The sequence below is a fragment of the Puntigrus tetrazona genome, chromosome 20, assembly GCF_018831695.1.
Source record: "Puntigrus tetrazona isolate hp1 chromosome 20, ASM1883169v1, whole genome shotgun sequence".
Taxonomy (NCBI): domain Eukaryota; kingdom Metazoa; phylum Chordata; class Actinopteri; order Cypriniformes; family Cyprinidae; genus Puntigrus; species Puntigrus tetrazona.
The window spans coordinates 340,217-362,837 of record NC_056718.1 but is presented as its reverse complement, the minus strand read 5'-3'; the positions used below and the strand labels follow the sequence as shown (position 1 = coordinate 362,837).

Genomic DNA, 22,621 nt, shown 5'->3' with positions numbered 1-22,621 from the left:
GCCCGAGGGCAGAAGGGCCAGCTGAGTATCAGCCACACTGACAGCTCGGATATCTCCACCACACTTCCCAGCTGACATCCTGCTACAAGGATACCAAAGATGGTAATTTCAGCGGAAATTTTTGGGCCACGGATTTGTGCGTGCACTAATGGGAGCTGGCACGGAGTTGCCTATTGTCGCGCGTGACCCCGGGCGAGTGCTTTATTAGCTCCCGCTCTCCCTAATGCGGGACGACAGCGGGCCCTCCCGGCTGTTTGGGGCCGCTTTGTAACAAATGAAAATTTCAGCGGCGGATTCTTACGCTGGAGAAGTATCGATCTGCGTGTCCCCCAGCTGCAGGAAGAAAGATGGAAGAGGGAAAAAAAAAACCCCACACGGTTGTGGCCTCAGCATGCGGGCCGGGTCTGCGGTAATGACATTAGCCCTCTCTCGCTTGTAGAGAATAAACCGAATTGACGAGACGTGTGCTGCGAAAGCGGTTCGAACGCAGACAGTCAATAAACACCGCCCTGTTTTTATTGGACATCTAATACGACGTCTGAACCACCGGACCACCGCAAACCTTCGCTGAAGAACAGCTCCACTAAGACCGGGATAGTATTACTATCGATAGGAACTGTTTTCTACGTGAATATACTATAAAATGTCATTTAATTCTGTGAAGCACAGCTGAATTTTCTGGATCATTACTCTAGTCTCAGTGTCACGTCTTCAGAAATCGTAATATGATGATTTGCTCAAGAATCATTTCTGATTATTATCAACGTTGAAAACATTTGTGCTGCACATTATCTATGCGTGATATACCACCTTTTAAATGTTTATTGTGTGTGTGTTTAACAGAAATTTGCACAATGCACATTTCTTTATATAACCCCAACATGGGGTTGAATGTCACTATTGATGAAGATCATATGATCTTTGAGTAATATCGGTCATTAAATGCTTCTGAAGTATACTTGCGATAGTTGGACTATATCTTCAGCGCTACTTCCCCACAATTAAACAATAAGCCCAAATCTAGAAGACATTTCAGAGTGAAGAGCTTATGAAGGAGCGTTTCCAGAGCAGCTTTGGGATCACTTTACTTTAACGGTCACTTCATTTCCAGCGTATTTTGGAACGAATGAAAAGTTCAGCGAGTATGAACCCCCTTAAATCTGTTTCCAGATAAAAACACAGCATCGCGGTTCTTGCAACGCTAAATATTCACGATCTAACTTTCTGACCAGATTGCGCAGCCTATATATTCGATTTCATATTCGATCTGCTTACTTGCATGTCACCATTACCCAGGATCACAGAATTCTGAACAAACATCAAACACAAACCTCGGGGGCGAAGGCAATATTACACTCCTGGCTAGGAGTTCACCTGACCAAAAATATTTAAATGACTGCTCGTCAAACACCTCAAAGGAGCGCGAAGCCAGGCGAAGAAGCCCGGGTTCGAGAGCGATATGGAGACGATGATTGTTTGCTGCTTGTGATTTTCTAATGACTAGATAACAGGCTGTCACCCTCCTGAGCGTGCGCGGCTCCCCGTCGTAAACACGCCGGCTGATTGGTGGTAAATACGCCCAGAGAGACAGCCGGGGATCAGGAGTTGAAACGAGGCGGATTTTAAAGACTCCAGCGCTGCCTCCGCGGCGCGTGACGGCGGCTCCGGCTCAAAGACAGATCGTTAAAGTTTGATGAAGCGCGATCGGCTGACGCTTCCTGATGATGAGCGCGCAACAAACGCAAACAAACCAAAAGAGCCCAAATGTCAACAACTCTGAAATCTGAGAGAATGGAGAAGAGAACAGGGCTGCTTTTCATTAATGTCACACGCATCGGCTTCCTGTCGGGATTCACATCAATGATTCATTCAGTTTCTCCAAACACACCCTTCACGCGCTCGCCGAAGTAAACATGTAGAAAAAGCTGAAACAGTCTCTCCTGCTGACCGAGGTCGCATTTATTCAATCAAAATACAGTCATTTGGTGAAATATTGTTTCAAATCTGTGTCTAATGAGACTGTGATTATCGTCGATGTTGAAAACAGCATCAATGTGATGAACAGAAATGTATTTATTTATTTAAAACCTTTCGCAACACGGTAAACGTCTCCGCTACCAATTTAACGAATAAAAGCATTCATTTTTATGAATGCATTTATTTCATACCAAACGCAGTTCAAGCCTATTGACAGATTTATCGTTTGAAAATGTTCGATTAGTAGCCAGCGATAGACGTATTCGACGCACTTTTTGGGCAGGGTAACTCAATCAGGCGTCAGCTAGGCTTTGATTGGGGGTCAGAGACAGGGATCAGCCCGTCAGGTGTTAGATTGCCGTGTCCCTGATGCTGCTGTCATCTCTCCCTTCACAAGCCCCATCAAAACTCCACAATAAAAAAGCTGTGACGCTTCCCACAGGAAATATCTCCTTTTGCTTTTCCTCCCTCCCTTTATCTCTCTCTCACGCTTCCTTTACCTCCTCGCTTTGATCAAACACGTCGCTGCCAGGGTCCTGCGCGTGTGAAATAAACGACAAAGAAAAAGATCGTTTCTCCGACTATAAGACGTCGAGTCGAGCGCGCGTGTGTGTGTGTGTGTGTGTGTGAGGGACAGACAGATGAGACAGGGCTTAAGGAAGGGTAACAGCGGGGCACATCACTATCATTGGCTCGTGTCAGACACACATGATGGATGACCTGCATGAAACCGCCGGTGACACCTGACAAAAACAGATTCACGCTCGCCGGCTCGCTCTCGCTGCTGGCTTTCTTTCTGTTCGAATTAACGCCGGTGAAGGCCCCGTTCAACCTCAGGACAAAAAAAAAAAAAAAAAAAAACGATTTGTCTTTTGGTGAACACGCGCTTTTATCTTGAAATGTTTAAAAGGACACCATGCCAGTATCACGTACATGACTTTATTCCGCTATCTTCTGAAGTGTTATGATGCTTTGTGTCAAAAACAGAGGTATAGTTCATTTAAACGCGATCGTTTGGTCACCTTCGTGCCGTTTCGAAACCTGACTTTCGAAAGGAACTGGTGAGCAAAGAAAGAAAGTCACATGGGTTTGGAAACACATGAGGGAGAGTAAATGATGACAGATGATCGTTTTAGCTGAACCAGCCGAGTCATTATTCAGTGATAATACTCCCTTCAAAAGTTTGACCACTTTTATTATATTTTTATGGTATTTTTATAGTGCATTTTAGCTGTATAGATGAATAGAAAAGTAATAAAAAAATCCTTTTGTGTCGTATGTCATACTGACTTTAAAGTCACCTTTTTTTTAGTCACCTTTAGACCATTCAAATGTAGCGTTGCATTACTGTCTCTACAGTGAATGGGTGCCGTCAGAAAGAGAGTCCAAACTCAGCTGATAAAAACATCACAACAATACACAAGTAATCAACACCACAGAAGACAAAAGCTGAAACATTTTTAACTTCAAACAAACTGTTACCTCCGGCTAAAATATGAGTTTATAATCAATAATAAAACTCTGATCTGAATCTGGACAAACCAAAACAGTTCATATTAAATATCTGGCTGGATCTTGATGCGACAGAATGGATTACTTGTGGATTATTTTTATTTTATTTGTCATTATTTGGACTCTCATTTTGTCGGCACCCATTCACTGAAGAGCATCCACTGCTGAGCAGCTGATGTGAATTCCTCCAAATCCGTTCCAATACAGACACAAACTCATCTACATCTCGGATGGCCAGAGGACGAAAACATTTTTTCTTTTTTTCTTTTTAATTAATCTCACGCACAAAGCAGCCAAAAATGAAGGAGGCGCAAGCTGCCACCGACTTTCCGAAACACAATAAAATTATATCAATTCTAAAATCTTGAATGCATAAATGAAACTAGTGACAGTTTAATGACCCTGATTCGACCTGCCACCGAAGCATCAGACCAATCACACAGACGCTCTCGGCTAATGTACGAACACCGCTCCCTCCGCTCTCCAATTTAGACGCTGGTGCACTAAAAGCACTCCGCTCGTGTTTGTCTGTTTGAGAGCGGATGTCACTGGCTCTAATGAATTGAGATGAATGTCGTTCGTCTGCAGGTTCAAGCACAAACGAACGGGGCTCTTTGCTCTTCTTAAAAAGCCCCGTCTGCCCTCAAACGCTTTGTTTTCCGAGAAACCCGGCAAATAAGCGCATCCGTACACATTAATGCATATTTGATGCGACTTTGGTCCCGGAGACACTTCATTAGCGGTAAAAGGCAGATGCAGCGCAGTGTTTTATGTGCCCTGATGATGGACACAGTAATAAACAGCATCTTTTACATCACGTATCATCCGTGTCCAAGACAGCAGATTGAGTGACTCAGCCGGACTGAGAACAAGATGGACGGGCGTCTACTGAAGACACACGAGAAGTCATGGGAAAAAAATGTGATTTCGGGGTGAAAGGAGCTGTCCTCGACAGGTTTGGCGCTCCACCCGGACGCTGTAATAACCGGCTGGAAAGGGTAGAGTGTTATATGTCAAAACCAGCGCGCTCCGCTAAATGTCACGTTTGAAATAATGCAGGAGAAATGAAAGCGCAGTTTACGGAGGTGATGATGTCATCACACGACTCAAGACGAGACACCAAGAAAGATCTGTGTGTGTGTGTGTGTGTGTGTGTGTGTTTGCCTCTGCCAGGGCAGCGCTTTTGTGCATTAGTGCCGTAGTGATTGGATTACTTGTTGAAATGTAATTTCGCAGTGTTGCTGTTAGGGGTGTCACACACACAGGAATCAGATTACTGTATTAAAATCCGCCGGCTCCGATTACACAGGGATAGTAGCACCTCCTCCTGCAGGAACACACAATAAATCAATTAACTCTCATTCCTCCCTCCCATTCCTTTATTCCATTAAGACGTAAACCGCGTTACACAGGTCGCTCGTTTACAGGAACGCAAACGGTTTAAACACTGCGAGCAACGGCAGATTTATTCGGAGAATTAAACAACATTCTGCAGCCGCTGATTATAATGATCAAATTTGATGGGACGCGTTTTTAAATAAGCTCCGCGAGAAAAACGGGGAATTACAGTGCAAAAGAAAAGTATTTATTTGAAATAGAAACTTTCGTAACATTGTAATGTCTTTACAAGCACTTCAGAGGAGTTTAAGCTGAATAACACGCATGCTGGCCGTCAGACAAATCTTTACTCGGTTTTCTTCTTAAAGTTCCCTTATTATGGATTTTTGAAAATTATATTTCATGCAGTGTGTAACTCAGCGATTGAAAACATCCCGCAAAGTTTTAAATCTGAAGGCGCACCGGTTTGAAGTCATCGCCTCTCAAAAGGAAGAGTCGACTCTCGAATCAATCGTTTTTTAAGAGTCCCAAGCCACTTCTTACTGACGTCAAACCGAAATATTAGCATATTGCCATCCACTTGAAAACGCTAACTTATTCTTTGCCTCTAGGTGCTGCCTTTGGAGAGTTAGAAGCTCACAAACACTTCTTTAAATGGAATCAACGAATCACCAGAGGGGTTTGGATGAACCAATCGTTTGAGAGTCGTTGAACAAATAAGGTCAAAATAAACGCATGCAAGAATACGAAAGAGTTTTTTCAACTTGCTTACTCGTCAACCTGTTGTTAGGGACTCCCAAAACCAAAATCCCAAACTTTCACTGCCCATAATAGGGGTATACACTCCACCACACGAGATGCGTTTGAGAAAGGCATCTGCTCATCATATAGGCCTTTCTGGACACGCGGGAACAAGCAACAGGCGTGCGATCGGCGTGTTGGTTTGTGTTATTGCTGTGCTTCATGTGGGCTGCTTAATTAGCTGAAACAAATAGAGAGTTCAGGAGCCATCTGGGGTGGAAAGAGAGAGTGTGCGTCTCCATCTGATCGTCCCGCGCTAAACAGCATCTCTCAGCTTGAGCTGTCTGTCGCTCTGGTGGACGGTCTCGCAGCTTTAAACGCCGCACCAAGACGAATGCGCGGCTGATGACGAACTCATTAGGCATCGGGCGCTATGGAGCATTTATGTTTGTCAGGGTTTCTCCCGCACCGGCGTCGTTCTGAAACGCTGGATTATTTATTCATAATCAGAGTCATCAGCAGCGTCTTGACATGTGAAGATCTGCTGTGGAAGATCTCACGCTGTTTTTTTTTTTCCCTCGTGTAAAAAATAGATGACTAACTTGTTTTATGCGCGGATGAAATGTCTCTGTGCTTGTCTTTCTAGCCAAATGTATCGACAAACACGCACACAGTTACTACAGGGCCATCTGGATCGTCTGGTGCGGTGGAAGAGTGCAGCATCGTTATGCTTTGCCTGTTGATTTGTGCATGATTTTTGCACCGCGGAATGTTAATGTTAATTAAAAGTTGGTTAAAATGAAAACACAGGGCGAAAATTTCTTAAGAGCTCATTCAATGGAAAACGGAACTCTTTTAAATGAAATAAAAAACATCTCTTTCAGAAACTGTGAGCTTGTTAAAACGTGACCGCCTCTATATATTTACATAAAAACACCTAATTAATATTCAGAGACTGTTACTCAAGTCGCATGCAAAGAGGTTAGCCAATCATAACAAGTCTTAAAGGTACACGTTTATTTGTAATGTTCAGAGAGAATGTGGAAAACGGCAATAAAATGTAAGCAGCGTTATGGAAAAGTAATGCATTGCGATATTGAGTTATATACTAAAAATTGCTAATTGTGTTTGATTTTTGCATAACTTTTTGTAAGCTGTTTTTGGCAACTGTAAATAAAACAAATCAATTATAAAAATATGGCTCTTGCATGCAACTATTAATTTAATTGAACTAATTTGAGTATTTAGTTTTTGACTCTAGTTTGAGATAAATTTGAAAAAATGTCAATAAATGAATCATAGAAAGCTTGTTCTTTACTGAGATGTTCTTTACTCTTCCAGAGCCCCCAAGACCCATCGCTCCACCCCAGCTGCTGGGCGTAGGGCCCACATACCTGCTAATCCAGCTAAACGCTAACTCCATATTCGGAGACGGCCCCATCATCCTGAAGGAGGTGGAGTACAGGATGACATCAGGAAGCTGGACAGAGACCCACGCCGTCAACTCGCCCAATTACAAGCTGTGGCACCTGGATCCTGACACGGAGTACGAGATCCGAGTGCTGCTGACCCGGCCGGGGAAGGGGGGAACCGGACAGCCCGGGCCGGCGCTCATCACCAGAACCAAGTGTGCAGGTCAGTCCGCTGGGTAGCCTTCACTCTCCACCGCTGATTTTGTTGGCATGACATGAAAGCGAAAGTTAAGTGAACAGGAATGGTGACCCACACTTGGAATTTGTGCTCTGCATTTAACCTATCCAAACACACACACACACACACACACACACCATGAACACACACACACACCCAGAGCAGTGGGCGGCCAATGGGAGCACCCAGTTCGGTGAGATAAGGTGTCTTGCTCAAGCGTCTCACCTCAGTCATGATATTGAAAGCCCTGGGACTTGAACCCGCGACTTTCGGTCCGACTCTCCATCCGTTTGGCCACGACTGCCCCAAAAGTCAGCTGTAAGGCGGACTTGTACAAAACGTTTTTTGTATAGGGAGGGGATTAAAGTGGCATGCACAATTTGCATAATAAAAGATCCATTTTGTGACTATCAGCTCAATTTACTCCAGATTGAGTCAGTACAGCCCAATCAATAATTATTACAGAATGCCAGTGTCTTTTGAAGCCCAACTGAGAAAGCCAAGGGATATAGTGAAAAGGAACCTAAAATAGTCATTTTTAATTGAATAGTCACTTGAACTACAAGTTTTGGAGGTACATTTTGCTTAGTTTGCATTAGTGTTTGGGCGTCATTTCAAATATACACTCTTACTCTGATCTTACTCATGCAAACACGCACAAAAAGGACCGAAATGCAGACTTTAGGCTCCCCGGGAGCAGATGGAGGTCCGGGTTCAGCTGCAATCTCACAAGTGCCATCGAAACGAGGGTCTTCCTGTTCCAGCTGCAGCACACCTCTATTGAAAGTATTGTTTTTTTCTCTCTCTCGGTGTGTTGTATTTGCGCACAAATAATTGCCTGGAGCTTCTTCAGAAGCATAATTGGAAAATAAAGTAAACAAGTGAGCGTGCAGAGAGCAGCTATCATTGATGGCACTCACTGTGTGTGTGTGTTTGTATGTTAATCATGACTCTAACCATGTGCTGTATATCACTGCCCTTATAAAATTGAAAGCGCATGAGAGCAAACACTCAGTCACACCCCATATAAGGGCCTCATGCCTTCATTTGAGCACTGTGATGCGATTCTCTCCGCGGGTTTCCATGGCGCCCGTATTAAATGTGGCAAGACTCGGTGAGGACAGATATACGGCTCGTATGAGGAGGCACGAAGCGACGAGTGTCTTCCGGAGAGTGGAAGAGAGAGAGGAGTGTATGCGTGGTTTCATTACGGAGAGATGCTCCGTGTCCCCAGTGGCGGCACTCGCTCACTCTCTGATTGAAATTCAAACAGGAGCTCCTCTCCCCCATCAATCGCATTTGAACTTTCATATATTTTTTTTTTTATTTTGGCAAAAGACATTTTCCAGGTCTGCTTTAGACGTGGCTTTAGATGGAGCGCTCGCTGGCTTTTTTTCATCTCCCTCTAGCCAATCACACGCTTATCTCACCTCGGACAGGGAGAACTGAGTGGAACCGGTGAATTTACACAATTACATTTAGATTGGTGCCAGTCTGCCCGAGTGCTCTGTTTAAATTCATATTTTTTTTCTCTCTCTCTCTCTCTCTCTCTCTCTCTCTCTCTGTCTCTGTCTGTCGGTTAGTTTCCTGCTAAGCAATATTGTCTGGAGCTCGCGTGGCGTGTGCGTATTTCACATTTATCAATATTATTATGTTTGGCAGCGTAGTTTATCTTGGTTGTGGGTATGCATTTTGAAAAGGCAGACATGGAGGAGGCGTAACTTCCTGAAGGAACATCATCACCTGTGTGTGTCTGAGCACAAACCAAACACACCTATTTTCTCCACTTACGCTCCCAGCCTCGCGTCTATGTGTGTATTGAGCTCATGATTCTATCACAGCCCCGTTCCTGAAAGCTCTGAGTTCGGCAGACGTCCCTCAGGCCTCGGCAGAGGTACAAACTATTGCTCAGAGCCATCCCACGCTCGTTTGAATTTTTCCCGTTTAGTCCCAAATACCTGGAGAAGAATGCTATCCGTCAGCATTCCTATTCATCTCAAAGGCAGCCGCTCTGTTTTCAGGCATGCAAAGGAACAGACAGTTGTATAAAAGGATAAACGGGACATAATGTGAGATTCACTGGGGCATGGGCGGAAATTTCATTCAACAGCGGTTGGGGGGGGACAAAAAACACGCCATTTTTGAGGGGACACAAATAACAGTCAAATTGTGATTGTAAAGTTATGTCAAAATAGAAAACTTTTTGGAGATTTTTGGTTATCGCTGAGTGAAAAAGCTGATTTTTCTTTTTTAAATGATTTATTGCAATGTTTATGTTGTTTACAGTCAAGCCATTTCGACAGCATTTCAGTCAACGACGTTTCGGTCATGAGCTATCGATCAGCGAAATTCGAATCTGCGTCGAATCTGTTGCCAACTTTACTGAACTCGGAGAGTTAGTCAACTAAATGTTTAGCTTATTTACAAAATAGATGCTGAGGAAAGACTTTTTCCAACCGAATGAAAGATGTGCACATTTGTGGCCAAAAGGGGTCTCGAGTTTGTGCCTTAATTTTACTATATGCGTTACTACATCAACTACAGTAAAGAGAATCGCTTTAAAGTGAATAAAATACCCTGCTTGCTGAAGTTTAAGAGCTGCTAATGAACTAAGTCGGAGTCACTTAACAAAGTAACGACTAGGTAGTCAACCTAAGGAGGCATGGTTCTGATATTAAAGCTTTATGATTATATTTGTAATTCTTTTTCAATCTGAGCAAAGATTGAAATGTCGCTTAGACATTCTGAAACTCTAGCGGAGGCTTGTGGGATTACCGGTGGCTCTTTGTCAGGAGAAACATCCAAGAAGCCATAGATATAAGCATCTACATTTAATCGTGCTGCTGTGTAGGAGAAACATTTGATACATTGAGATGATCTCATTTGTGATTTGAGAAAATGAAAACTTGATTCAGTTCGTCCTGAGGGAACGTGATCTCCGTCGTAATGAAAAGTAACAAGAGCAGCGGAGATCTTCTGTCTCAGGAACATTCGCTCTCTGTTAAACTTGTGGGCCGTGAGTGGAAAAGGTTATGCCTGATTATTTTTTTGTAGACGCGCGCACATTGAAATACAGGTCCCGTGCGAGTGTGTGTCGAGACTGTTTCCTGATTATCAGTGCAAGAAAAACCATTATGACAATGTCTCGGGCATCTCTGCCTCTGCCTTTTCATTTGGTACAAATGTCAAGCCATTTCCCTAAAATAGCAAATTGATCATGTTTCCTATGATTCCCTGCTAAATAAATGAGAAGTCAAACATTGCCTCAATCATCATAGTACAAGTCAGTGCAGCATCTATAATGATGTCTGGAGAAATAAGCGTGAACTTGAAATGGAATTGAATCAGTGCCCTTTGCTCAACACTATTCAGACAGAACGCAGACAGACGTCAAAGCAGACTATCAGGGATTTATCACACACTGGTTTCTAGACTGAAGTTGGCTTTAGCGCAGCTAAAAGAGAACAGACTTAGGTTTCACTCGGTTCACTTCTGGGTCGACTGAAAGAGGTTTGACTTCGGATCGGACTTGAGTGTGCACACTGGTGACTTTCAGTGAGCAGACGAGCTTCACACGCTGTTTTAATTTGATTCTAGGCTAATATCAGTCATATTAAATGCTAAAGCTGAATTTACTTTCTTCAGTCCCAATTGTAAGTATAGTGGTTCTACTGAAGAGTGTAACGACCAATTGTAGTGTTCAGGAGAGTTGTTGCTTAATGGTATCGAAAATAAACACTTAATTGACCGTATTAAAGAAAAGCAGCGTCCACACCACAACTATGATGATAAAGGCATAGAGAAACGATTTCGTTGGAGTCAATTCTAGCTGATGAACGATACAAAAATCGACAGCCAATCAGAAACCATCCTGTTCTCATGAGCTCGAGAATTTAAAGTGACAGACACGCTTGAGATTAGAATAAATAGATATTGTTCTCAGGTCTGGACGCAAACAGTTATCGTTATTGTTATTGTTGTTGTGAACGGGCCTTTAGTCTTTACATGTTTATCATGTTTGATGATGAGAATCTTTGATGATATTTATAAAAATAACTGCACATTTATTTGCTATGCACGCAAGCCTAGTTTTAACTGTTTGTCGTAACTGTCTGCTTTGTTTTCTTTTTCTTTTTTTTTTAAATTGTTGTATTGCAAACCTTCCGTGTGTCCGGGTACATTTGAAAGTCGTATTCCCATGTGTCTGGTAGCCAGAGGGCAGGATGTAGCAGCACATCTGGTACTGCTGCTTTCTCTCGCTCTCTTTCTCTCACTGTGGCGTCTCTCCCCATCACTCTCTGCCTGTAACGCTGTGCTTTGGAGGAGACCACCACCACAGGTTGCATTCTGACAGCAGAGAAAGCACAGTGAAAAAATGGTGTGTCTCCGAGTCAAATCCCTCGCTTCTGCCTCAGTGCTGTTGAGACGTGGCTCGCTGTCACTCCGAGGAAGGAAAGGTGAAACTACCACGGCTGTGATAACACCAGACCTCAAAATCTCTTCAACACATTTGATATAGGATGTGATAGAAGATGTGATCACTGTGGGCATTAAAACATTTGAAAAAAAAAAGAGTACTGTGCATGAAAGGATTTGAGACCAGAAACATGTTTTATAATTTTTTTTTTCAATTAAAAATGTTTACAAATTTTATTCTAGGAACTAGTTTTTAAACAGTTGCATTTTCATTGATTTAATTTATTTACTTCCACTCCTAGAAAAGAAAAAAAGAAGGCATTATACTGTAATACGCTGTAATACTCAAGTCTTAGTATGGGCATCATGTAGATATGTTCAGAATGCATGAATTACAGAAAGCATGCTGCACTGAATATTGTATCCCACAATGCAGTGTGCTTCACTTGACCTTCAATTTATAGCGTGACGAATGAACTGTAACTAATTTCAGCTGTGATTCAGAACATCTCATTGACTCATTGCAAAATAACTGAACGCCACTCGCTAGATTAAACATGCAATTCATTAGGGTCACGTGACTTCAGTTGTGCTGCGTACTGTTTGACATATGCAGTGAACACTTTGACAGCATTCCACTCTAAACACAACCAGACTTTTCCTGTCTGTGGGAACAGGAAGCATTATTTGTTTAAACAGGAAGCAATCGTAAAAAGCGTAATCTGATTTTGGCTCTTTGACCATTTCATACAAAAGAACTGTATCAGTGTGTGTGTGTGTGTGTGTCCGTGTCTACCCAACAACTGAATCTAACTATACGCAAGTCTAAACAGGACTTCAAACCATCACACCGGGGATTAATTAAGCAACTGATTACAAAGTCACAAAGCAATTATCAGCACCACATAATGAGAAAACATCCATGATACCTAGCAGGAGATAAGATAGTTTGTGTTTTGAGTGGCATGTTAGAAGTGGTTGGAGAGTTGTCGCTATCTAACAGTTATTGGATCACCATTCCCCCAAAGAAAAGTAAAGATGGAGAATTGAAGAGTCGGAGGGTTGGATGGCCAGAAGAGGCTAATCATAGCATCCCGTCTGCGTATTCTGATGGACCAGGGAGTGTGTGGCTATGACAAACACATAAGACAGGGATTTAGGAAGCACAGAATTGTAAAGTTATCATGTAGTCCACAATGTAGAGTATAGTTTAAAAATATGTACAAAAATACAGCAAATGAAAACATTGCAGATAGAAAACGTCAGGGGTCCCAGCACCAAACCCTGAGGTACGCCGGTGATGAGTGTGTGGGCTGAGAAGAGCAAGACTTGCTAGAATATCATTATTGTTGGCCAAGTAGGATATAAACCAGAAAAGCGCTGACCTGGAAGAAATTAGCATGGAGTTGTGTGAGGATTCTCTCTCTGGCTTACTTGAGTCCTGTGGTTAAAGCAAGGAAAGCAGTTTAAAGTGGAGTGACCACGTTTGAAGCCAAATTTCAATTAAGATTACATTTCATGGAAATCAGATTGCAGCACATGCAGTGAATTGGCTCTTTAGCCCAGGGACTAAGTGTTTTTTGTAATCAACTAATATAGAAGTATAGCAGTAAAACATTAAAGTATGCCAAATAAACATAAATTGAAGGACTCGTGCCTAAAGAAGGTTTTTCCTGATTATAAATGAAATTATAAGTCTATTAGTTTAATCCTTTAATGCATGACATCCTTTAATGTGGACAGATCTTTAACCTCTTGGGGTTTGATGGTCAGCGATTAGCTTTCACTATTAATCGTCCGAACTCTATTCAAAATGAGGTATCTCTGAAATATCTGTTTTATTGCAGAACACTTCGAGTGTATCATATGCATTGTGGTGGAGGGAGAAATCCTTGGTTTTCTGTGCTTTGTGTGCACACGTGAGTCTTTACATCCAGGCTGCGTGTTTTGTACTCTTTGACTTTGAGCACAGCGTGTAGGTTTAAGGTTGTGGTGTTGCGAGAGAGAAAAGGTGCTGTAATTATCGCGAACTAAATGAGTGTGTGCGGTTATAGTGCTGATTGTGCTGAACGCAGGCTCTCCGAAGGCCCACGCGCACGCCATGCTCGATTTAGCAGGCCAATTTTCAATTAAGCTACATCACAAATGAACATCGGCCATTTCAGGAAACATCGCCTTCCCCTTTTTTCTGCCTATGTGGCAGAATGTGAGATTGGATGAATCCAATCGCTAATTGTCATCGTCCGTCAAGGTGAAAGCCTTCTGGGTAAGTACAATAAACATGCCTCGTGCAGCATGCCTTACGCTCTCTCTCTCTCCTCCGCTTTTCTTATTTAAGCAGAACCAGTTCTCAGTAGGAGACCATTTTATCAGCGGGGTATTTTATATAACTCGCTCGTCATGTTGCACGGTAGAGTGTATTGTTTGTACGAATTTGTCGATATGTAGCCAGTTGTAAATGTTAAAGTCGAGCATCTGCAGCTGTATTGGTATGTCCAAGTTCAATAGCAGTTAAGCTGTAAAAACAGTGTTTGTGGCATAATATCGAACAGACTTAAAGTTGCTATTCCCTGAAAAAAACTCCTGACAGCCACTTAAGCTCTCACTGATGAGATAATGAGGATCCATGGGAGAAGGGAGTACATTTTCGTGTTTCACTAGTAGCCTAAAACAGTGCTAAATGTTGGTTGAACCAAATATTGTATGTGCTATTGAGCCTCAGAAGGGATAATTAGTTGGGGAATTACAGCTTCTCAGATGTAATACCGAAAAATGTGTTTTTGGTTTTTAGGGGGTTTTTTGCAGGTGAAAAAAACGTAAGAAAGAAGGTGATATGTTATTGTCATATTATTATGTTTCTCTCCTGAAAGTATTTAGCGGCACACCAGAAATCATTACTTTTCTCTGGTACACATGCACTCCATTTAGTCCATCAGTCTATATGGAGCGTGTTTGTGCGAGCGCTTAACTAAACGAACGCGACCGCTACATTTTCACGACCTGGCAGCTTCTACGTTCTTTACCTCAGGACTCGTTCCGTGTGGTGCTTCGTCCAATAATGATTTCCAGGAGATGATTTGCACTCGTAGAGTCTTTTAAGGCAACTGTAATAACCTTAATTTTAACGTTCAATCCATAGAAGATTTTAAGAGGTCGTTAAGCCTATTAGCCTGCGGTTTAAGACGATTGATTAGGTCTCGAAAGACATTGATCAGGTTTCTTGAGTGTGTGTGTGGTGGAGGGGAATAAATCGCTGAGTTTCCCACACACTCATTTGTTTCCCTTCTCTCGTTAGACGTGCCCGTGTTTGTGTGGAGCTCCTGTGTCCTAGTTTCTAGCGCTTTACACCTCGGCTTGCTATTTTACCGCAGGAGCGCAGGTTCTGTTTGTGTATTTACTCAATATTCTGTGTCCCAGCCTATCTCATAAAGAGCGCAGGTCTGCAGATCCAGCAGACAAACATCATAAAGCCTAGAGATTATCAGTTTATGTCCAGAGAACGTTATTTAAATGGAAATTACTTCCTCTCCTGCCACACGCTGTACTTTATTTGAGCTCTTTGCCACGCGTTGCTGGCGCTGGGTATTAATGTTAATGGTGCTTGTGTCTTTTCAGCATTCAGATGATTTTCTCCACTCCTAACATATCGTAGGTGTTTATAGGTCTTTTAATGGCTTCATATGGGGGGAAAAAAAGTCATAGAAACACGCTCTGGTAGGCCATTTATTCTTGAACAAAAGTGTTGGCCTAATGGATCAGTGCTACCATATCTTCAAGTCATCTTAAAGGGAACGTTTTTTTCCTGCCCAGAAAATGAAAACAAAGCAGCACAAACACAACAGATGCGACGAGACCCTGTTGAAAGGAGCAGTGAATGTGTTTCTTAATGTCGTATGAGCCGGCCGTATTTTTGAATTGGATTTGTTTAGATTGATAAAAATGTAATATTCTTTGATATTCACAATAGACGCCTTCATTGCGTGTAAACCCTGTTGAAAAAGCTGCACATGTTGTTGGTTAGGTATGCTGGTTAAAGATGGTCTTTAGCTGGTCATGTGCTGGTCCTAAGCAACTGGTTAGGAGCAGCTTAAACCAGCTCAAAATCAGCAGCCGAGCTTCAAAGCATAGACTCTAAAAATGCTGAGTTGAATGCAATCCAGTGCTGGGCGAACTGTTTAACCCGACCTTCTGGAGATGAAGTAACCCAATTGCTGGGTTGTATTTAATCTAGCATTTTTAGATGACCTAACCAGTGTATGCTGAATTTTTCAACATGGAAGAACAGCATGAACCTTCCTCCATCGTTCTCCTTTTTTTGCACCATGATGTGTGGGCTTTGGTTTCTAGTTGACCTGTCCCTTTAAATCTTCTACATGCACTTTTGTCCCCTGTGTTTTATTCACTTCATCTCAGCATGCAGAGGTGGGTTTGTGCTCATATAATGATATTTATTCCCTGCCCTTATTACCCATAATCCTGTGCGAGTGTAGTGGTTAAGGTGTGTGTTGACTCTGCGTGCTTATCAGGTCCTCAACAGCCCTCATTTGAATTTCAAAAAAGCCAATTGGATGAACATGCTGCTGGAGTGCAGGTACGAGGTCCGTTTTACCTTTTACTGGCCTTTCATCTGCCTGCCGTCGCTCTCTCTCTCTCGTCTCACACTTCCACAGTGGCCTTCCCCAGGCAAAAAAAACCACATAAACCACGGCCTATTTCCACACGCCGAATCTGAATTCAACATTTTCAATCTCCCCGCACAATAAAATCCCAATATATTACAGAAGCCCAACCTCCCCCACAGCCGGTCCCCAAACCCATGAATAAAACATGGCGTGAAAAAAACAGCCCGTGACCAAATATTACCCCATCAGAGGAAAGGTAATCTACTGCACATGCCATTCTTACTGCTTCAGAAGTTCACTCTGCCCTGATCAGTGTTGCTGGAAGCGCTTTCGCACACATGGACACACAGAGGCCAGACGAGTCCTTACTCAAGGCAGGCGAGAGAGAAAAAAAAAGTGGGGAAAAGTGAGGGCTTTCTTGACGGATGGACAGTGTTTCAACTGGAGTCCATCCGTATGTACATTGATTTTCAGCCGTCGGAAACACGCAGCAGTGATTAATTCATGAAAATGCCAGCGTGCTTGAGCGGTACAGAGATTTAAAAAGCCCATACGGAAGCCCACAGAGCTCATGCCTTATGATCTGTTCTCGGATTTGATTCTTCTTAGTTGTCTTCACGACAGAATGAGTGAAACAGAATATATGACAAGTTATTATTACCAAAGGGCTGGGTTGACAGTATCATTAATCTATGCTTTCTGTTTTAATCTGTCTTCATTTGGCCTATGAACAAAACCTACCTTTAACATTTTTCGTATCCTATAATTACAATAAGCTTTGTTGATTGTGATGTGAAATAAAGCCTATATAAATCCTTGTATGCTCGACATTTTTCATTGACAAAAGTCGAATTTTAATCTTTGAATATGCATAAATAATTGCGCCTTTGGAGATTATTCTATTAATATTTTATGTTTAATTTCCATATCGCTGAATGTAAAAGGCTTGCGCAAGTCTTGTTGTATGTGAAATCTTTATCTAATATGGCACGTACTAAGTTTAAAGTACTCTGTTACCTCAGTGTGTGTGTGTGTGTGTGTGTGTGTGTGGCACTGTAGTTCATAATTTCCTCCCGCTCCACACAGATCACCATGAACACACTAGTGCATGAACTAAAGCTTCCGGCCTTGAACGCTGCTTATTATGCTAGAGCTCCTAACATCTCGGAGCGGAGACACCTCACCTGCTTATTTTGAAAGCGCTCTACAAGCTACTAATAAAACGTATCTACTGTAACTACATTAAACTTATTAGCTGTGGGCAGTAGTCAAACCAAATAAGAAAGGAGAAACGATATATTATTAACAGATTATTTTCTTATTTCAAAAGTGTTCATCTCCAAAAAAAAAAAAATTTCCTAGCATTCTCTCGGCTGTAAAACTGGAGCGCAATACAATAGAAACAAAAAACATGGCGTATGTTAGAAGAGGATTATTCAAAAACTGACACAGAATGAATCATTGCTCGGTGACTGGTTGAGCTAAATTGGTATTATCTAATTACTGAATAATTTCTGTAATTTCTTTAATCCCTTACATACCTTTCTATCAAAGCTATAGAAAGAGTTTATCAAGATGAGTGTCTTTTGACGCCGTTTAACGTTCTTGTTCTAGAGAGTGGCCGTGTATTAATCTGAATGCGCTGCCTCATGCCGTCCAGGCGGCCGCTCACTAGGTGATGTGTCAGGGCTGTTGAGTTTATATGGTAATGGGGGTCTATAATGTTACAATAACGGCAAAAACACAAGTGCATCTGCTCGCCAGCTCTCTCAGACACACAAACACGCCGCTTTTGGCGACTCCATTCAAAGTGCTGCGGAAAATTAATCAAGCAATATGCAAACAGTGTCCAGATGAGACAGCGCAGAGATGGGCGATACATAACATAATGAATTTATCATTCTCTGTCTGAACAATATCTCCATCTGCTGCCCTGCGCTGCGCTTCCCTCTGATAGTAATAGAGCTCTCTGGAGAGGTTGTGTGTGTGTGTGTGTGTGTGTGTGTGTGTGTGTGTGTGTGTGTGTGTGTGTGTGTGTGTGTGTGTGCGCATCGGGAAAAGTGCTTCCAATTGCACCCAACTCAGAAGCTAAAAGCGAAGCAGGAAGTAGTGCACATGTTCAGAGAGAGGTATGGAAGGCACTACACAAGGCGCTTAATTGAAAATTTTGATGTGGTGTTGATCGTTAAGGGGGGCTGCGAGATTGCCCCGTTGCTTTATGGGTAATTGATATGATGCTGCTGTGACACGCTCACTGTTTCATTTTCCCTGTGGGAATAGTGTGAATTAGTTTTTTTTTTTCCTTTTCTCTTTTCTTTCTATCCGCTCCCTCGGGGAGAGACAGTGGAAGGCGACGCGCTCGTTTTTTTATGATTATCTTTTCTCCCCCTCCCTCGCTCTCTCATGTCCGCCGCGACTGAAGAAGTGATTTATTAGCGCTTGTCAGAGGAGGATAAAAGGTGAAACATAATCAAGTGTGGGATGCACTAAGGCCTGCGTGCGTGTGCGTGTGTGTGTGTGTGTGTGTGTGTGTGTGTGATGCACTCTCACACCTTGAAAGAGCGCTGGATCTTTTGAATTTCCTCCTCTTCCTCTCAGCTGAAGCACCGGATTGAATATTTAATGACAGTGAGGTTGTAATGTTTAAATCAACAGCTCTGAGTGAACCGAAACAAGCCGGGCCTTCGTTCAATCAGTCACCAGGATTAACGAACGCTCATAACATTTAGTTTCGAGCTGAAATGCGGATGTTTAGAGACGATGAAACACTTTCCAGCTCAATGCGTCGAAACACCTGTAAGAAAGACATCTGCGGGCTGAGCGTTGGACCATTGACTGGCTGGTTTTCGGGAAACATCGATGCGATTGCTTTGGGCGAGCGGTGCAGTACCACACATCTGTAATCAAATCAGCGATTAAGTAAATCAAAGGCATGCTGTTTTTTCTACTGACAATATTCAAATCCATATGCGATTCAACACGCTCATTTACGATGACGACAAAGTATGATATTTGCCAAGATGCAATTAAACATATCTGGAAAAAGAGCTAGAACCGGCGCGCGCCGGTCATTCTGGCATCTTCTTCAGGCGTTCTGGCATTCTCAGCTCGTTTAACTTCTGCCCACACGGCCTGAAGAGTCGTCTGAGAGTTGAAGAAAGTTGTGCAGTTTGATCATAAAACGTTATGAAAGCAACAATACAATAAAACGCACCACTACGTCAAGCAGAGAAAACACAGTCGATTTTAATTCCGTTTCGAACCGCGCTCTCAGACGAAAAAGGCAATAACTTTTGGAAAAAGTACACACTTGTACCTTGTTTAGCCTAAACGGTACACATCAACAGCTTTTGAAAGGACTATCGCGTGGACACTTTCCCTCAAATACGTGTTGATTCTGAGTAATGAGTTCACCGGCGGGTTACGTGTCAACCATCCTGGCGGCAGAAAGGTGGCGGAAGAAGACGAGGCGCTCCGCACAAGGGCTGCTGGCAAACCTCCCATCAGCCCATAATCTCACTCTTCCCCTTGTTTATTTGTCAAAACAAAGATTATGGGCTGTCCCTGGTTGCCTGGTAACACATAAGGGCCCTCTGTGCTTCCTAGCGGGAGGGAGATTTGAGGCCTGACAGTAGAAAACATATGATGATGGAAAAAGCTTAAACTAATCCAGCTCTTCACACTCTAATAGTCCCGCAGACGAGAGACAGACAGATGGAGGGAAGCCGCAGAGACTCTCGCAGTCAAACGATATGCAGGAGCTAGCGGGGCTTTATTAGGATTTTAAAGTCTCCTGTACGCCCCCCTCCTGAAGTGAAAACGTTCCTCGTTCATACTTCAGAGGACATGGAGGAATAATTGACCAGAAACTTTCTTTTTATGTCTTTCAGCAGGATGTCGCTGCCGCTCTTTTCCGTAAAGTGACTGTCAGGCTTAAGAAATAATTAGGAAACCGCTACAGCCCATGTGACACGATGTATATGCTAGATTCTAAGAAACAAAATGAAATGCGAGATATTTTGCTTCAGGACTCTGATCACAGTTACGTTTGAGAGAGGGTCAATGCCATTGGTTCAATGCTAACTCGTGTTTTAATGCACATTAATAATTATTCACTACTAACCATGCTTTTTTCCTCAATAAATTCCTATTTTGCTGCTTATTATTAGTTAGTAAGGTACTTGTTAAGGTTAGGTATTGGGTAGGATTGAGAATTAGGCATTAATATGAGCAACTAAGAGATACTAAAATAAAGGGTTACCGTAAAAACTTGTGAATTTCCCAAGCGATTACAAAGAAATGACAAATAGCATTGAATTAAGCGTGACATTTTAATAGAAAATCGGAAAAAAAATCACTAGCTTTTTCTGTTCTATTCCTATCTTCTTTTTATTTATTTTAAAATGCCCATCTAACGTAGCATTATCTATTGTTTTTCCAGTCTATCTACTTATTTAAAAGAAAAACGAATAAATAAATAATGAATCTTGTTATCTACTGGATTTGACTAACATTAGTCACAGCGCTTGTGCAATATTGCTCTTCTGTTGGTTTCTTTGCTTCCTTTGCTTCATGTCTAAGTCGCTTTGCATAAAAGCGCCTGCTTAACGACTATCCATAGTCGATCTTTAGCAAGAGCAGTAAATAAACCGAACCGTGGCTAGCAGTCCAGATCTCGTGAGTTTCTCTGTGAGACCTGATTCTCACCGGGAAGCATCTGAGCAGCAGGTGGCTTCAGCAGAAGATGTGATGGCTCTTTCCTCTGGGTGACCCGCAGGCAGATCGGACACCACGAGCTGATTGGACTCCATGGGTTCGTTACGTATTCAGCCTCGTTTGGGCTCTTTACAGGTGGTTACACACGATTCATGGAGTTATTCTCAGAGAGTGATTGAAGCAGAGCGTCTGAGATGTTAAAAGGTCTGCTGAGACGACGGTTCTTCTTTATGCTTCGCACGGCCTCACGTAGAAAACAAGATTTTTGTCCATTTCGCCACTTCCATCGAGAGGACGGGAGATGAGCGGGAGAGAGATCAACATCAAGTGCCGTTCTAATGCACTTTTCAAAGTTAGAAGTTCAAAATTCAGCCTTTCAGAGCGGGAAGAGAAGGCGGGCGCTAGCGCTAAGACACGGCTCCATCAAGGGGTCAAGGTTTGGCTGCTCGCTTTAGTCCAGATTGTCCCTGAGGGATTTTTTATATATAAAAAACTCTTTGAGCTGGTAATCTTTAAAGCAGCTGTGGCCAGCCCTGCTCAAATTGGCTCAAAACTCCCTGGCTGCAAAACCGTGTTTCAAATCACAAACACCCCGGGGTCCTGCGTCAGCCAAGCAACTGCCATTGAGATGAATGGGAGCGCTAACGGGTTCAGCTATACGCTAGGGCTGAGCACTGACACCAGTTTCCTCGTTAGATAGCAATTTTGATTCAATTCAGTTCAATTTAATCGGATTCAGCATTGTTTCGTTCTGATGTATATGTGTCCCTGGAGCACAAAAGCAGGTTATATTTGAAGAAATAGCCAACAGTACATTGTATGAGGCAAAATGATAAAAAAAATTATTATTAGGATATTAAGTAAAGATCACGTTCCATTAAGATATTTAGTAAATTTAAAAACTCAGTTCTGGATTAGTAATATGCATTGCTAAGAACTTCATGAGAATAACTTTTCTCAATATTTCGATTTTTTTTACACCCTAAGATTCTTGATTTTCACAATTTTTTTTTCATTTTACAATGCTTATACCTCATACAAATATATACCTATCCTAAAAAATCATACATCGGTGGAAAGATTATTTATTTAAAAAAAACTGTGTTTATGATGGTTTTGAGATCCAGGCTCATCTTTCTACAGTAAAACTGTAATCTATGAACAACTGAGTTGTATGCCACCGTTTAAATTGTATGTATAAAAGTAACTTTTTAATGATATATTTATGTTTAAATAAACATTTAAGCAGTGGCTGTTACTAAATACGTTACATAAATAATGCATACAAAAAATAATATAATGAATATGTAATATAGTGCATATATTTAGTTGCCTACAGTTAATATCAAGTTTATGAGCATCGAATGTCACTGGGATATTGTTCAGAAGTTATTATTATTTATGAAACACTGATTGATTCAGTAAGTTGTTCTGTTTATTGCTCAAAAGCGTATCAGAGCAACATTTATTAGCACAAATGTACATATTTTCAAAGATTATAGCATCGATTGGATCCAGTGTTCAGTAAATTTAGTTTTTGCATAAGCAGACACACCATAGACCGAGATCGATCAAAGAATCGGATTTAAGAATCGATAAAAGTTAATCGATTAAAATGAATCCATACTGTCAGCCCTAGAGCAGAATAA

At 42.1% G+C, this 22,621-nt stretch overlaps 1 protein-coding gene across 20 annotated transcripts in view; it reads left to right on the top strand.

Moving 5' to 3' along the window:
- Window positions 1-22,621, top strand: part of ptprk (protein tyrosine phosphatase receptor type K) — a 132,960-nt gene that overhangs the window by 66,060 nt on the left and 44,279 nt on the right. For all 20 annotated transcript variants that reach the window (XM_043218949.1, XM_043218931.1, XM_043218935.1 and 17 more), the window contains one exon: window positions 6,910-7,203. In XM_043218949.1, the coding sequence (XP_043074884.1) occupies window positions 6,910-7,203 (294 nt within the window). The remainder of the gene's footprint in view (window positions 1-6,909; window positions 7,204-22,621) is intronic.